This window comes from Triticum urartu, chromosome 3A (genome assembly GCF_056163025.1).
Source record: "Triticum urartu cultivar PI428250 chromosome 3A, HENAU_Tu73, whole genome shotgun sequence".
NCBI classification, from domain to species: domain Eukaryota; kingdom Viridiplantae; phylum Streptophyta; class Magnoliopsida; order Poales; family Poaceae; genus Triticum; species Triticum urartu.
The window spans coordinates 638486864-638503701 of record NC_141875.1 but is presented as its reverse complement, the minus strand read 5'-3'; the positions used below and the strand labels follow the sequence as shown (position 1 = coordinate 638503701).

At 54.6% G+C, this 16838-nt stretch overlaps 2 protein-coding genes across 3 annotated transcripts; one reads left to right on the top strand and one right to left on the bottom strand.

The window, feature by feature from the left end:
- The first annotated feature begins 10412 nt into the window (after positions 1–10412).
- LOC125545671 (uncharacterized) lies at positions 10413–12326 on the top strand. The gene has a single exon (XM_048709692.2). The coding sequence runs from the start codon at positions 10510–10512 to the stop codon at positions 12100–12102; it is 1593 nt and encodes a 530-aa protein (XP_048565649.1). The 5' UTR covers positions 10413–10509; the 3' UTR covers positions 12103–12326.
- Positions 12231–16838, bottom strand: LOC125545672 (uncharacterized). Of its 2 annotated transcripts, none has more exons than XM_048709693.2 (15): positions 16504–16838; positions 15741–15844; positions 15517–15628; positions 15294–15437; positions 14637–14741; positions 14450–14533; positions 14170–14285; positions 13978–14079; positions 13781–13894; positions 13639–13695; positions 13497–13563; positions 13366–13419; positions 12890–12964; positions 12777–12812; positions 12231–12632 (listed from the first exon to the last, which is right to left on the bottom strand). In XM_048709693.2, the coding sequence occupies exons 2-15, from the start codon at positions 15767–15769 to the stop codon at positions 12519–12521; spliced, it is 1209 nt and encodes a 402-aa protein (XP_048565650.1). In that variant the 5' UTR covers positions 15770–15844; positions 16504–16838; the 3' UTR covers positions 12231–12518. The 2 variants fall into 2 exon arrangements, with proteins under 2 accessions (XP_048565650.1, XP_048565651.1); XM_048709694.2 differs by having other exon boundaries at positions 15517–15625; positions 16504–16836.

The window sequence follows — 16838 nt, the reverse complement described above, 5'->3', positions numbered from 1 at the left end:
TATAAAACATCCAAGGTTGATAATATAATAGCATGAGTACTTCATAAATTATAGATACGTTGGAGACGTATCAATGATGTAGAGGGATAGATTCATGCAATATGATAAAAAAAACCATCTTGTTATCCTCGATGGCAACAATACAATACGTGCCTTGCTGCCCCTACTGCCACTGGGAAAGGACACCGCAAGATTGAACCCAAAGCTAAGCACTTCTCCCATTGCAAGAAAGATCATTCTAGTAGGCCAAACCAAACTGATAATTCGAAGAGACTTGCAAAGATAACCAATCATACATAAAAGAATTCAGAGGAGATTCAAATATTGTTCATAGATAATCTTGATCATAAACCCACAATTCATCGGTCTCAACAAACACACCGCAAAAAGAAGATTACATCGAATAGATGTCCACAAGAGAGGGGGAGAACATTGTATTGAGATCCAAAAAGAGAGAAGAAGCCATCTAGCTAATAACTATGGACCCGAAGGTCTGAAGTAAACTACTCACACTTCATCGGAGAGGCTATGGTGTTGATGTAGAAGCCCTCCGTGATGGATGCCCCCTCCGGCGGAGCTCCGGAACAGGCCCCAAGATGGGATCTCATGGATACAGAAAGTTGCGGCGGTGGAATTAGGGTTTTGGCTCCGTATCTGATCGTTTGGGGGTACGTAGGTATATATAAGAGGAAGGAGTACGTCGGTGGAGCAACAGGGGGCCCACGAGGGTGGAGGGCGCGCCTGGGGTGGGGTAGGCACGCCCCCTACCTCGTGGCCTCCTCATTTGTTTTTTGACGTAGGGTCCAGGTCTCCTGATCATGTTCGGTGAGAAAATCACGTTCCGGAAGGTTTCATTCCGTTTGTACTCCGTTTGATATTCCTTTTCTTCGAAACCCTAAAATAGGCAAAAAAACAGCAATTCTGGGTTGGGCCTCCGGTTAATAGGTTAGTCCCAAAAATAATATAAAAGTGGATAACAAAGCCCAGTAATGTCCAAAACAGTACATAATATAGCATGGAGCAATCAAAAATTATAGATACGTTGGAGACGTATCAGGCGTCTCCACTTCCCCATGCTGCCTCGACAACTGCTTGACCTGACAAAAGGCTGGCGCAGGCAGCACTTGCCTTCATTGCTTCTTCCTTGCCTCGCTCCAGATCCCCTTTCTCGCTCTTCGCCGCCGCTACCTCCAGATCTGCCCTAGTCTTGCTCTGCATCTGCCGCTCATGGTGCCACGCAAGGTCAAGACTTCCTCGGCACCGGCTTGGTACGAGCCAGCTCTTGAGGCGCCCACCGTCATGGAGAAGAGCCTCGCCTCCATGCGCCTGCTAACAGCGGGAGAGAGCAACGAGTGGGGGAAGACGGAGCTCCGGCTTGCGTCCGACGAGCCGGAGCCTAAGGGGAGCACCTTCTTCCCCTTCTTCTCGAGCAGCGTCACTGTTGGGTTGGTTCCTCCCTTCTCTGATTTCTTTTATGAAGTCCTCGACCACTACGGCCTGCAGGCGTTGCACCTCCATCCCAACTCTGTCCTCCTCCTGTCCATCTTTGCCTACTACTGAGGCGTACCTGGGCGTGATGCCGTCCATGGCGCTCCTGCGCCATTTCTTCTTCCTCCGCGTCAGCGGCGAGCACGCCTCCGGATGCGCTAATTTCGTTGCCTGCAGCAAGGCCAACTCGATCTCGAGCACCAGGAAGAGAGTCGACAACATTCGATCCAAGTGGGTCATGATGGACGCCAAGCACGCCCATCCGTGCCTGGTGTTGCCGACGGAGGCGCCCCAGCAGGGCAAGGGGTGGCCCAAGGCGGAGCTTGTCGACAAGCGGGCATCATTAGTGTTGGGGCAGATGATGACCAACCTGAAGTCGGGCAACGCGAGGGCGGCCAAGATAACGGGGGCGATGCTCCTGAGGGAGTTCTTGATGCTGTGGGTTGCCCCACTCCAGGCGCACGTGCCCCCTCTGGGAGCTCTAAGAAGAGGAAAACAAGACCCACCTGAGGCCAGGGGACCTGCCTAGCGATGAATTGGACGCCGTCCTGCGCCTCATAGTCGGGGACAACCAGGAGTACCCGCCTAGCGCCTTCGTTTCCATGTTCCGAAGCAGGGACTGGGAGGAATTCTTCGCCTCCATGCCGACTTTTGATGCGTGCGGGCTGGTGCCGACGGTGCTTCCGGGAGCTCCTATGGCGCAGAAACCGATGGAGGTGTCTTCTGGCGAGTCCCGCGGAGAGGGGGAAGAGGAGGTGGACTCAGAGAAGACCCCGGAAGAGGGAGAAACCCCTCATCCCAACGAAGGGTAGGTCATCGCTGGTGGTCCGTGGTGCCGCCTCCATCCCAACACCTCCTGGGGCTGGATCCGGTTCTGCCTCCGCACCACCTGGCGCCGCCAGAACCCGAACGCCTACCCTTCAGGTCCCGATGCTGTCAGGCTTCAAGCTTCATAAGCGAAAGGTGGAGTACTTCACGGTGGACCCGTAGGTGTCTTGAGCTTCGCTTTATCCCTACCGGTACTTGTTATTTCCTAACGCTCGCCCTTGGTTGATCAGGCCGGCATCTTCGGCGAAGAAGAGGAAGGAGGATACGGCGGCCGTGCCTCCCTCCGCAGAGAAAGGAGGCAGCAGCGCCCACATCTCCTCGGCCCGGTCGTCCTTGCGGGGCCAAGAGGAACATCACTGCGTGGAATCAGCCCCCATGGCCCCGCTGGCTCCGGAGGTGCCGGCGCTTGGTGCGGCTGACGAGGTCCCAGCTGCTCCAGAACCCGCGGTCTCCCAAGCCCTGGTGACGGTGTCGCTTCCTCCCACCGCAGCACCTCCACTCCCTGGTTCTTCTGCTCCTGCTGTTGTCTTGGAGCGTGCCCTTTCGGAGATGACCCAGCTTCAGGCGGATCTCTTGAGCGCGGACCCGCGCCTGGTGGCCGGGCGTCTGGAGTTGGCCTCTAGCTGGCATCACTCCGACCTGGCGGTTCGTGCGGCGCTGGGCCAGGCTACTGCGGCTTCCCAGAAGAAGCAAGGACCGCCAGCGCTGCAGCCGATCGTGAGGCGGCGCTAAAAGACGCCAAGGCCGCCCGTGACCACTGCCAAGTGCTGGAGGGCGAGTTGCAGAGCCTGCACGACAAGCACGCTGAAGAGGCACGCTGCCGCCAAGAGAAGGAGGAGAAAATGAAGGCCCGGGAGGAAGACGTCAAGAACTGTGATGCTGAGCTGGCGGAGATGGGGAAGAAGCAGGCCGCCGAGCGCAACCGGTTGGAAGAGTTGGAGCGAAAGATGGGGACGAGGGAGGCCGATCTTGATGCCAAGGCGCGAGTCCTGGCCGAAGACCGCGTGGCCTTTGCCGATCTCGGGAAGAGGTCTCGCAAGGCGCTGAAGACACTCTACGAGCACGGCTTGGAGAAGTCGCTGGACACCGACAAGGATGGCCCCGCCCAGCTGCTTCCTCTCGTGGTGAAGGCACTTGAGGAGGTCGTTGATGGCCTCGGTCCCATGGCAGAGGCAGAAGCTCGCGTCCTGTCTTCAGCCGCACTGACTCGCGTCTTCACCCATCTGCACCTCCACGACCCCAGCGCTCGCCTTGACGAGCTGCTGGAGCCTGTAGCTGAAGATCACTGCGAAGCTGCCGCCACGGCTGTACAAGGTCAAGTGGAGGCCTTGCTGGGGAGGTTCCGCGGCTTTGTCTCTGATCCTCTGTCTGGCGACGCCGCGGGTCCTGCGGCTGGTGGTGAAGGTGAGAACATCGTTGCCCACGAGGGAGCACCTTCTGTAGGCGATGGCGATATCCAGGGGTGGCCTGCGGCTATTCTTCCCGTTTCGTTCCTGCGACATGTATCAGGCCTCGTGGAGGCGTTTAGACTTTTCATTGGGTATTGTGAGAACAATATGCTTATAATATTTGCTTTGAGGTTTTGCGATTTGCTTCCTATTTGCTTTGCGTTCTGCGGCGGCAGAGCCTGGCCCCGCGCATACATCAACCGCCATTGGGCAGACCGGAGACCAGGACGGACCAAGGAGTGAGGGGCTACTTGACCAGTTAGACTCCTCAGTCGCGATGCTCAAGAGTCCCTCTTGACGCGCAAATAGCATATAGGGAGAGTTCGTGAGGATAGATCGATGTTCTACGTCAGCAGAGCCTAGCCACGCGCATACCTCAACCGCCATTGGGCCGACCGGAGACCAGGACGGACCAAGGAGTGAGGGGCTATGTGACCAGTTAGGCTCCTGAGTCACAATGCTCAGGAGTCCCCCTTGACGTGCAAACAATTTCCATACCTGCCCTCGCCGAGGCCTCAGGAGGGGCACGCGACGCCTAGGTCTGGGGGACTTGGTTGGGTGGCGTGCGCTTGGGCGTGACCCGAGCGCAGCCCCCGTGCCCAGCCCCCTCGTGCGGCTCTCCCGAGGGGAGGCGTTGTGGTGAGGCTGGGCGCTGAGCTCTGGGCTCCCTGAGGTTGGTACGACCGTGGGGCCGCCCTCAGTTGTTTATCACCAGCGCGGAGCATAGTGCTTCCACTTGTGCACGGGCATAGCCGCTCCTCGGCAGTCTCGACAGCCAGCGCGGAGCATGGTGCTTCCACTTGGGCGTGGGATGGGGGGGCCTCCGGGAGGATCCCCCGGGCCGTGTACAGTCCCGCCCTAACACGTGGCTTGCACGGCAGGGCTGCGAGGTGTATCTGGGCACTCGTGAGCCAGTGCGGGACTCACGAGGCCCTACCTCAAAGCGGGTTGCGCCTGGTCTTGACTCTTGGTGACTGTATGTCCCTACAAGGCGGTTAGATGCAAGCACTATATGTCCTCAGGTCCCAGCCCTCGAGCGAGCTCAGCCGCCGCTGGTATGCCAGGTCGCGATGCTGTGGTCAAGGCCAGGGGGTGAGGGCTGGAGAGCCAGTAAGAGCTCCTGAGTCGCGATGCTCAGGAGCCCCCCTTTTAATGTCCAAGCGAATTGCATAGGATGAACAGACCCGTGGTGGGCAGCAATCGAGCAGGTGGCAGCAGGTGGCAGGTTAAGCATGGAGAGCAGATCAACTTGGATAAATGCAGGAAGATGCGTGCCACCGGATCTGGCCCGAGCGGCTTGGGGATGATGCAACCCGAGGGGCGCCCCCAACAAGGTAAGCTAAAGACGTAAGCAAAAGGGATACATGCCGCAGGGACAGACCCACGCGGCCTGGGAATAATGCAGGCCGAGGGGCGCTCCCAGCTAAATGAGCTTGGAAGATGTCACCTGGTTCTGTAGACGAAGTAGAGTTGGTGTTGCTGAAGGCGTGCGTTGAAGAAATGACTCCTCATGAGCCGCCAGAACCCTGAGCCTCGGGAGGCTCTGGGGGCTCGGGAGGTTCCCTGAAGACAGTCTCCATCTCCTCCAGAACGGCGTGGTACCTAGCTTCCTGAGCCGCCAGGACACGTCGCATGTTGCGCTGATAGGCTGATGCCACGCTCAGCAAGCCAAAGGGCATACGAACATAGCCGTGCAGCGGGCCCTCGCAGCGGCCCACACGCGAAGGCTAGAAACGCTCCTGAGATGCGGCCATGTTGAGCCCTGGGACGTTGATGCAGACACGTAGCCCAGCATCCTCGCCAGGATGCGGAGCTACGCCTCATGGGTGGCTGTCGCCGCACATGGCTCTTGCTTCTTGCAGTTCCTGGGTGGTCTTGGTGATGAACTCCTGAGTGGTGGGCACTCCTTGCCCTGTGCTCTCCTGAGGGTCACGCGCCGCGAAGCACGCCTCCAAGTGGTGCCCAAGCGCCTCCCTCATGAGGTTGGCAAGGTCTGAGTCCCTCCATAAGAGAGTCCCCGAGCCCTGCCCGAGGAGGGCGCCGGGCGCGCCTTCCTATGCGATGGAGGGAGGCGCCCCTAGAGCGGGCGCTGGTCCTGACGAGGCTCCTGTCGCGACGCCATTCTCCTGAGGTCCTGCACGGCGCGGCTGCTCCTTCTTGGGGATGGCCTCCAGAGGGCCTTCATTTTTGCTGTCGAGGTCATCGATTGCTGCGGCTTGAAAGGTGCGCTCGAGGGAGCACACCGCATCCCTCTCTTCACACGGGACCGTGATGATTCCTCCGCTTACTGGCATCTTAAGAACGTTGTAGCCGTGATGAGTGGCTGCCATGAACTTGGCCAGGGCCGGATACCCGAGGATGGCATTGTACGGTAGGCGGATGTGCGCGATGTCGAAGTCGATGAGCTCGGTGTGGTAGTTCGTGCGCTCCCCGAAGGTGACGGGCAGGCGGACCTGCCCAATCGGTGTGGTGGAGCCGTCGGTCACTCCTGAGAAAGGCTTGGTGGGCTGGAGCTGTTCATATGGCACTTGAAGGTTGTCGAACGTGTCGACGGACAGAACGTTGAGCCCTGCGCCGCCGTCGATGAGGGTCTTGGTGACCTGCACATTGCTGATGACTGGGGAACACAACATAGGGAGGGTGTCAGCAGTGGCTGCGCACTTGAGCTGATCCGCCGAGTTGAAAGTGATGGCGCATTGGGACCACCTGAGTGGGCGCGTGGCCTTGAGTTTGGGGAGCGCCGCGTTCACCTCGCGAGCGAGCTGTTTGAAGATGCGCTGAGAGGCTGGGGCCTCGGCGCCGCCCAAGATGCAGGCGATCGCACGCGGCTCCTGGAAGCCCCCAGCCCCCTCGTCCTGGTGGTGGTCGTCGTTCCTTCTTGGTGGCGGCAGCGGGGGAAGACCGGCGTTGCCCTGGGGGCGATCTTCACGCGGCGGGTCCCTCCAGGCGCCCTCGCGAGGTTGGTCCTACCAGCGGTCCTCACGAGGCCGGTCGTGCCACTCCTGGCGCAGGCCACGGTCGTCCCAGCGTCCGCCTCCACGTTCTCCTCCGCGGCCGTAGCCCCGGTCGTTGCGCTCGGGGCGTCGACCGTAGCGTCCTTCTCGTATGGCTCTGAGCTCTTGATAGTCGCTGGTGTTGTGGGTGTTCAGGTTGTGGAAGGAGCAAAATGGTCGGCCGTTCTTGGATAAATCGGGCTGATCTCTGTCCCGCTTGATGTCGGGCTCCGCTGCGAGCACAACTGCCTCCTTGCGCTTCACGTCCTTGGCCTTGGCCTTCTTCTCCTCCGCGCCCATGGCTGGTAGTTCAAGGAGGGAGAGGCGCCCCTCCTCAGCTCTTGCGCACTTGGTCGCCAGGTTGAACAGCTCCTGAGATGTGCTGAGCTCCTCGTGGATGGCAAGCTCTTCCTTCATCTTGACGTCACGGACACCGTCGGAAAACGCGGAGATGATGGTCTCATCCATGACCTTGGGGATCTTGAGGCGGGTGTTGTTGAAGCGCTGGATGTACTTCTGGAGGGTCTCTCCTGGTTGCTGCCTGATGCGGCGTAGATCACCCGCGGCCGGTGGGCAGTCGCGAGTGCCCTGGAAGTTGGCGACGAAGCGGTCGCGCATCTCGTCCCAGGAGGAGATCGAGCCGTGCTGCAGGTTCAGGAGCCAGGAGCGAGCTCCATCATTGAGAGCCATGGGAAATCAGTTTGCCATGACCTTTTCGTCTCTGTTGGCCGCTTCGATGCTCAGCTCATAGAGCTGCAGGAACTCCGTGGGGTCGGCGGTACCGTCATAGAGAGGAGGTAGATTCGACTTGAACTTGCCCGGCCAGACGACGCTACGCAGCTCGGGGGTGAAGGCGCGGCAGCCAGCCGTGGTTGTCGGGGCCTGCTTTAGAGGTGGAGCTTGGTCTTGACGAGGTCCGCGCTGCACCGCTGCGGGCGGTGCGCGGTCTTGACGAGGTGGCGCGGGGAGCGCAGGTGCAGCTTCTCGCGACCGCGGAATTTCTTGGCAGCTTCTCTCTTCGCGCGCGGGCGCCGGGCGCGGCGGATCACGCTGCGGAGCCGCGCACGCCTTGGTGCCAAGGCACCGTCTTGGGGCTGAGGTGGTGGAGGCACGCCATGAGCCCCGTCACCTGCGGCTGGTTGAGGGGGAGGCAGAGAGTGGGACGGCGCCGGAGAGCCCCCCGCGGCGCGGACGAGCTCGGCGACGCGGTCGAGCCACTTCTCGTAGAGGTCGTTGACGGGGCGGTAGCGCAGGAGCTCGTTCGGCGCGAGGAACGCGGCCCGTGCCTCCATGGGAGCGCGGTGCGCGTGAGACGAAGAACCGGCAGGGGCCACCGAAGGATGCAGCGAGGACGCCTGCTGCCCGTTCCCCGCCGGGCCGGTGGCAGCGTTGGCAGCGGGAGACGGAGAACGGCGATGTGGCCCGCCGACAGGAGCCGTCTGAGCGACGCGGGAGGTGAGGGCGGCCCCACGCTCAGCTCGAGCACGGCGAGCGTCCGCCATGGAGACGACGGAGCGACAAACTGATGGAAGGGAAGCTACGGCGCACCCCTACCTGGCGCGCCAAATGTCGGATGTCGGGTTCCGGCAAACCCTTAAGATTCGAACACTGGGGTGCGCGCGAAGTATTTCCTTCCTACCGATCTACGCCCTATCTCGCTAAGATCTCGCAGACGAACTCGGCGAACTCGCAACACAGAAAGACACGAGGTTTATACTGGTTTGGGTCACCGTTGTGGTGTAATACCCTACTCGGTGTGGTGGTGGTGGATTGCCTTTGGGGCTGATGATGAACAGTACAAGGGAAGAACAGCCTCCTGAGGTTGAGGTGTTCTTGTGAGTAGGCTCTCGATCGGGTTGGATCAAGCTAAGATGAGATGCCTCTACTATGGTGGCTAGCTCTACTTATATAGGCCCTGATCCTCTCCCCAAATATTGAGCGGAAAGGGAGCCAACAACGACGGGCAAATTTGAAGGGGACAGCTAGTACAAGCTATCCTGACAAAAGTGGTCTTGGCCTGCGAAAAACTCTGGCGGTGAAGCCATGTTGGGCTCCACGATGACCTCCATCTTGCCGTCCTCCTGGTCTTGGTCTCGTTCCACCAATATAACAATCTTTACCTGATGTCTCGGTACTCTTCGACTGCGCTGGCCTCCTTAGCACCAAAGAGGAAATAAGAATGCTGTGCGCGCTGGCGCCCGCCTGGTGTCGTGCGTCATGGCTCACGTCACGAGGGCCTTATAAGGTTTGCCCCGCCTTGATATCTCCCTCCTCACGAGCCTGCCTGGCTAGGCTACTCCAAAGGAGGTCTTGCGTCGTCTGCCTCACGAGGGTCTTGAATGTCTTGTTGATGAAAATGGGACGTACGGCCTGCTGGCTCAGCCACGCCGCGGGCCGCAGGCAGACAAGTTTGGGAACCCCCGTTTCCAGAACGCCGACAATCTTATTCTCCATTTTGTGATCTTGAATATTTAAAAACTATGTGATAATAGAATGTTGCATACATCTATCCATGCAGGGCCTGGGATTTCTACCCTCTTTGCTTTTTTTGGAAAAACCCACCATATATTAATTAAATTATAACGTTCATACAACCATTCATTACAAAATTTGCCAAGCAGGACAGACCAGTATTAAAAAGAATACCATTGAACCTATTATTAAAACTGAACTTAGCAATCTTGTCAGCCATATTGGCCCTCCCGTTAATCTTGACTATCTTTATACCCACCATCAGCTTAGAGACATTCAATGCCTCCTTCTTTAGGTCCATCGGAGTTGACCTGTCAACACATTTTTCCAAATACAGAAGCCACAAAAGAACAGTCAGTTTCTAAAATGATGGGCTTGTCAAGAGTGATACCACTATACAAGCCGGATAGGGTCGCTCTTAGTTCCGCTTTCTAGACGCTATGGCAAGCTCCAATGTAATCCCAAGAGGAGATGATAACTTGTCCATAATGGTCTCTAACGACCACCCCACGCTCGCAGCTTTGATGGCCTCCACAAAACTTGCGTCGACATTAATCTTGAAAAAACGCAAGGTAGGAGGCTTCCAGAAGATAACATTAATCTACATATTAGTGGTTACCCGGAGTTCTTCCACCACTTAATTGCTTACCTTTGTTGCACATCATCACCTGCTTGTTTGCACGACAAGACGAGAAAGAAGCCCAATAGTTTTGAACAAAGCTCACCGAGGCCGCGATGGATTCCTTTCCTTTACTAAAAATCAAATTATTCATCAAGTGCCAAGCAGTCTCTACCCTCTTTTCGAAAGACAGAAAAAATCTATTTTTGTGACGTTAGCACAAATTGTCTAATCATTTCATTGTAATATACGATAAGTAAGCATCCCCACCAGGCGTGGGAAGAAAACAGGACATCAAATATGGCTCGCGAATAGGATCTTGGCTTTATCTTCAACAATAATAACAAGATGCTTGGAAATTTGGAGATATATACAAGATGCTTGGAAATTTGGCGAGGATGCTTGGAAATTTACATTCCTGACAAGCACGGAAACTAGGTTCGAATCACTAGATGCTTAACCAGATATAAAGTTTAGAGCATATATCCATCAGCTACCATACCAAGCACAAATGCTATGGCTCCCACCCTCGCCACGGCGCCTATAAAACCCTGCCTCCCATGGCCACATACACCGCCACAAAGCAACTAGCAAAACAACTAAGCAAGCCAAGCCGTAGTAGTAAGAGCAAGTAGCCAGGAGCCCAAGCAAGCAAGCAGCCATGTCCATCGTCAAGCGTGCTTTGGGCTTCGGCGGCGGCTACGGCCAGAGCAAGCCCGTGATAAGCTACCACACCCACAACTCCGACTCGGTGACCACCGTCATGACGGAGATCAGCCACATGAGCCTCAACGAGAAGCAGGCCGGGTACAACGGCGGCGTGCAGAAGACGGCCTCCCTCACGGAGCTGTGCTCTGAGGATGCCGACGTGCAGAAGCACGGCTACGGGCAGCAGGCGTACGGGGGCGACGTCGGAGGCTTCGACGCCCTCGTCCGTGACAACGCCGGGCAGAAGCACGGCGGCTATGGTGAGCAGAAGGCGTCGTCGTACCAGCATGAGAGCGCCGCCGGAGGGTATGGCGCTCACCACCACGAAAGCTCCGTGCAGAAGCACGGCGCCTATGGCGGACAAAAGGCGGCGGCGTACCAGCATGGAGGCTATGACGCCGTCAGCCACGACAGCACGACGCAGAAGCATGGCTACGGTGAGCAGAAGGCTTACCAGAATGGGGCCGAGGCCCACCATGACAGCTCGGCGCAGAAGCATGGCTACGGCGAGCAGAAGGCGTACGGTGGTCACCACCAGGACAGCAAGGTCCAGAAGAGCGGCTACGGCGGCGAGCACACGGCGTATCACCAGGACGGCAAGGTCCAGAAGCATGGCTACGGCGAGAAGGCGCACGGCTACGGCGAGCAGAAGGCTTACGACAGCAAGGTCCAGAAGCACGGCTACGGCGAGCAGAACGCGTACGACAGCAAGGTCCAGAAGCATGGCTATGGCGAGAAGGCGCACGGCTATGGCGAGCAGAAGGCGTACGAGCATGGGAGCGCCGCCGCCGCCCTCCACCACGACAGCTACGGCGCCATGAAGAAGCATGGCTATGGCGGCGAGCAGAAGGCGTACGGCGCTGCAGCGGGAGGGTACGACGCCGTCCACCACGACAGCTCAGTGCAGAACTACGGCTACGGCGAGCAGAAGGCGCCGTACCAGCACGGGAGCGACGCTGGAGGGTACGGCCGTGCCCACCACGGCAGCGAGACGCAGAAGCACGGCTACGGCGGTGGGCAGAAGGCTTACGGGCACGGCGCTGATGCCGGAGGGTACGACGCTGCTTTCCACCACGGTGGCGCGAAGCAGACGAAGCACGGCTACGGCGGCGGGCAGATGGCCGGAGGGTACGACTCTGCTTTCCAGCACGGCGCCTATGGCGGGCAGAAGGCGTCGTACGACGCGCTCGCCCAGAAGCACGGGTACGGGCAAAATGCGTACCAGCAGCAAGGGTGCGACGGCGGCGACGTCGCAGGGTATGACGCTCTTGTCCAACGCCGGCAGATGCAGAAGCAGCTGCAATACAACCAGTTCGGGTGGGAGAGCGACGAAGAGAGCGACTGCGAAGACGAGGTGCTGGGCGGCGGATACGGCGGCAGCACCGTGCCCGGCGCCACACAGTACTACTCCGCGTATGAGCGCCGCCAGCGGCTCGGCGGCGGGAGCCACTACGAGGCGGCGTACCAGAGCTCCACCACCCAGGGGTACTCCGGCGGCGGCTACGGCGGCGGGTGGGCGCAGCCCATGAAGCACAGCTACTACTGAGCTCCTGCGTCCTGCCCACAAGCGACGACTACCGGCGTGATACAATCCTACCTGCAGTGATACTTATCTTCCACATGCTCCTGCATGTGTAGTATGCCAGTATTTGGTGGACCTTTGCATTGCAAAAGTGTCTAAATAAGATGTACTTCTAACTCATATTCTGAATCCACCGTAAGTGGCATCAGTACAATAATATACTACGTGGTACACAAGTCTGATTATTAGCATGCGTCTCTCTGCAACATGCTCTTGATGGTCGTCGTGGTAAGTGGGTAACCCATGTACAGATCTGGCCCGGGAGCTTCAGCTATACTAGTAGGCAGCTTCTATTTTCATCATGAACGATACTGAGCAGGTAAGGGCCAGGTTTCCTCAACAGAAACCTAATATGGTTCCTGTGCACCGTGTGATTTCGTCTAGACTGAAGTCGAATTCGGCGGCGTGATCCCTTGATCCAAGTAATACTTCTTCTCGGCATCGGCCAGCCTTGCCTGGAATATCCCCCACTCTTTTCTACACCGCCCTCTTACCTGTGGCGCGCACCAAACAAGTGGAGTATGACGGTAAGTGTAAATCCACAGGCATAAATTGATTTGTGTCACAGCATGGAGTACAGAATTCGTGTACATTGAAATGTGAAGAATACGTAATGAAATCAGTAAGATTGTGCTTACCCCTTCCCATGGTGCTCTTCCATTCTCCGACTTGCCCTGACAGAAAAGAATACTACAGGTCAGGAAACAAGTGACGGCATACAGTGATAGGTGAGATGAAACGGTGACTATACCTGGTTACCAAGTGATGGAACACCCTGATGAACAATCCACTGAGCGTCAACAACTCCAATTTTCTCATGAGCTGGCTGTTTAATTTAAGATCAAGTAGAACAGTTCCAATCAGTAAAACATGGATGTTTGGGGAAAGCATGTAAAGTGAAGAAACACATAACTACAGCCCCCTAGAGTTATTGTCGAGATATAATTTTGGATGGTGCTAGCCTTCTATGAAAATGTCATCAAATAATTAATCATGCAGACTACTCCTTTGGATCAAAAGGGTTTTGTAGGATTACAGTCCATAGCATTATTTTTCTTTCTATGAAGCTCCTTTTGGATCAAAGGAATAAACCCGCCAAACTTCCTATGCATTGCTATCTACGCCCCAATTCTACAGGGTCCCTAGCAATCAATTTAAGCTATCCTAGACCTTTAGGAGGTTAACTTAAATGTACAGTGGTCACTTTCAAGAGAGCAAAGAAAATACCTCCACACATTTCCTAAGAGCAAAATCGAGGCCCCATCCATGGATCAAGTCGTTCTGCAGGAAGTAGTGTGTGAAAGCGTAAGCATACCGGCTCCAAACAAGATGACTAAGAGATCGAAATGACACTCCACCTGAATCATATGCCATACACAGCGCCATGCATCCCTAGAGAACACAGTTGCCATAATTTCTACGAATCTGCACATCAAATTGAATGTGAAGACAAATTTTGAAAGATCAAGATACATTAACAATAAACAATTTGGCCCCTACGCTGCACACGGTGGCAGATGGGGATCCGAACACCAGCCTGGCCTCTCCTCGGTTACTCTGTATAAAGCAAAATGTCACATAAGGAACTGGTCTAGGTGGGCGATGGTTAAGCATCAACAAGAATATATGTTCTATAACTCACTTGTGAACTTCTCGATCACCACGCCGCTTAGTCATTTGCCATGTCAGACCTCTATCAGGTTCCAAACCAGGTTGAGAGATCTCCAGCCCATGCTTCCTAACAAGCTTGATGTACCTGACAAAAGAGTTGTATTGAAATTATCTTCCTCAGAAGGAACACCAGGGGGACAGCAAAGGAAACAAGGGTGCAGTGCTTACTCCTCTGCATTGAAATGTTGAACACCTAGATCCTCATCCCAGATAAATATGTAGTCATACCGGGCAACGACATCGGGATGTAAAAATCTCTTGGCATACCACCTAGGGTAAATTATAAGAAGCATTAAGCTTTGACGGTCAAACAAATAGAAAGAGTGCAAAAGAACTTGATAAACAATAGCACAAACTTACCACTTAGTTTGCTTGCTAACACTCACATGGATGGCCCTTTTTGACCACTCAAATTCATCCCATTCAGTAGTCCGACCATCATAGTGGAACAGCATAATTGTGAAGTTCTCCGAGAACTATATAGAAGACATGCATGAATATCAAAAGCAATCATTACTATTTTGTATATGAAGAAATTGAGCAATTCACTGCGATGCATCATCAGTTTTACCAAATCAGTACCAGAATATATTTTATCCAGGGCATTCTGTTTAAGCATGCTACATGTCTAATTAATTACCTTTTTGACTGCTGCGTCAATATTTGCCTTTTGCGCAATTCCAACTGTAAATGTAACAAGGTACTTTGGCTGGATAGTAAGATCCTGATGATATGTTTCAGATCATAGATCAAAAAAGGGTATTAAAAACGTCAGTAAGAGATTTAAAAGCATCATTTGCTACTTAGCAAGTGAAACAACAACTAACCTCACTAGGTTCACCCCACAATCTTCGCAGATAGAGGTCTGTTTCAGATACGACAATACCTGGTGGGAGCCTTTCAGCACCTTTAGGGTTTGAGGTAACATAAATCTGAATAAAGAATAGTTATTAAAAATAAAATAAAACCAGCTTTATCTATGAGAAGCAGTAAAGGCTGTTATATCTATGAGAAGCAGCCATCTATGTGGCAAGTTATGTCCTATACTTCAATAAAAGAGGTTACCCAAATCCAACTAGGAATGAGAATAGTTAGGAGGAACCACGTATCTTTTCTATCTAAGTAGAGTGAGGACTTCGATCAAATATCAGTGATAATCGAGGATCAGAAATTTAGTCACAAACTTACACACTTCCATAAAGAATGCAGTAATGCATTAGATCGTTTTAACACGGGCAGAAACAATTTACATCCTACATGTAATCCCGGAATTTGAAATTCACGTACTAAACATGAGAAATACAGGAGCAATTCAAGTAATGGGCCAATAATATGATCACCCAAAATTAACTAAAACAATGTACGATCAAAACAAAACAGGATATAAGTAAGAAGAAAGCCAACACAGATTGCATTGAACAAATACAGGACACAAGTCAAAAGGCTAACAAAATCCCTTAAAAAGTGCTAGCTTGGCAAAGTACCTTAGGAATTTCATCAGACTTGGAATCAGAATTGTTCTTCTTGTGACTGTTTGCAGATGTCCATGCATGGTTCAACAATGTTTGGGTTGTGATTCCGGAGTTTCTATCTTCAATATAGGAAACAATACTGGAAGGGAAATGAAGCTGCGAAGTGCAGATAGTAAAGATTATTGTCTAAAGTATGTGGCATAAGAGAACAAGAGATGCAAATGATCCAATTTACCTTGGTTATATTGACTGTGGGGAAGGATATCCCAAACAAGTAACCTAGCATAATACCGATAACTGCTGAGAATACAAGCCTCATGCCTTCATTTGATCTTGGCATGCTGCTGCTGATGAAGATTGGCAAAGAAATTATTATGCATTCCATTGAGGAGCACAGAATAAAATATTAGAAGTCACTAGGCATGAGCCCTGTCCATGAAGTAGATGCACTATACATACCTCCGGCCTAGAATGCCGGGCTTTGCCATGGGGGCTGTCAGTATCGTTTGGCGGCGATGGAACTTGTTAGCAGAACGGTTTCCGCACCGCTGAAGAACTTGTAGCTGTGAACGCAAAAGCGAGGAAAGAATGATAAATCAGAGCAGCTTTTAAATCATCAAATGATTCAGAAATGAGAAAACAATGCCCCTGAATCCCCGATGAATAAACTGAGAAGCAAAAGGGGGTGCTGATTAGGCTGGTTACATCTAGAATGCTGAATCCACGTAACCAATTTGAAGAAGTTTCGCAATGAATGAACGAGACTAGTTCGAACACCCCAACTAAGACAGACTTGTAGATTTAGAGGTGTAGCTTTCTTAGTAGTACATCGAAAAATCACGACTCCTAACTCAGCATTGCTTCCTAAACTTCCACAAGCAACAATTAAGACTACAACAGTGCCGACAAGTACACACGCAAGCACCTAGAAGAAACTCTAAACCGCCCGGCCCCGAATTTCAGGCGGCGGTTGTTGAAATCTTAGGCCGGAAGCAAGATCCGCGTGAGGAGCAGAGCGCGGGCACGCAACACAGATCGCTGGAGCGTCCGGGCGGCGCGGCAGAATTCGCAGCGGAAACTGAAGGAACTGGGGGAGCAGTTACGAATCGGAGGCAGTTCGGGGCGGGCAGCCAGATCCCCCAAACCGCGGAACAGTTTGAACTGGCCTCAACATCTGCGCGCGCATGCGTGGGTGCGGCGCACGGCCCGAGGCGGTGCTTACCAAATCCGCGGGCGGCGGCTCGTGTCCTCGCGGATCGGGGCGGCCGCGCCAGCGATCCGGCGGCGGCGGCGGCGGCCCTGCTGGCTGGGCTCAGCAGCCCGGGAGCCCGCCTCCCTCGGGGGTCCGGCGAGGGCGTCGCCGACCCGCAGGTTCGGCGGCGGAGAGGGAGTCCCCGGCGTGAAGTCGGCGCGGTGGCGGGGGGAGGAGGAGGTGGCAGCGAAGGCCGACAGGACAAACCCTTCTTCGCTGTGACTGAGTCCCCCCTCGGCCCCTCCCTGGCAGTACTAGTCGTGGTAGAGGTGGTGGTACAGCGGCGGGTGGGGTAGAATATCACG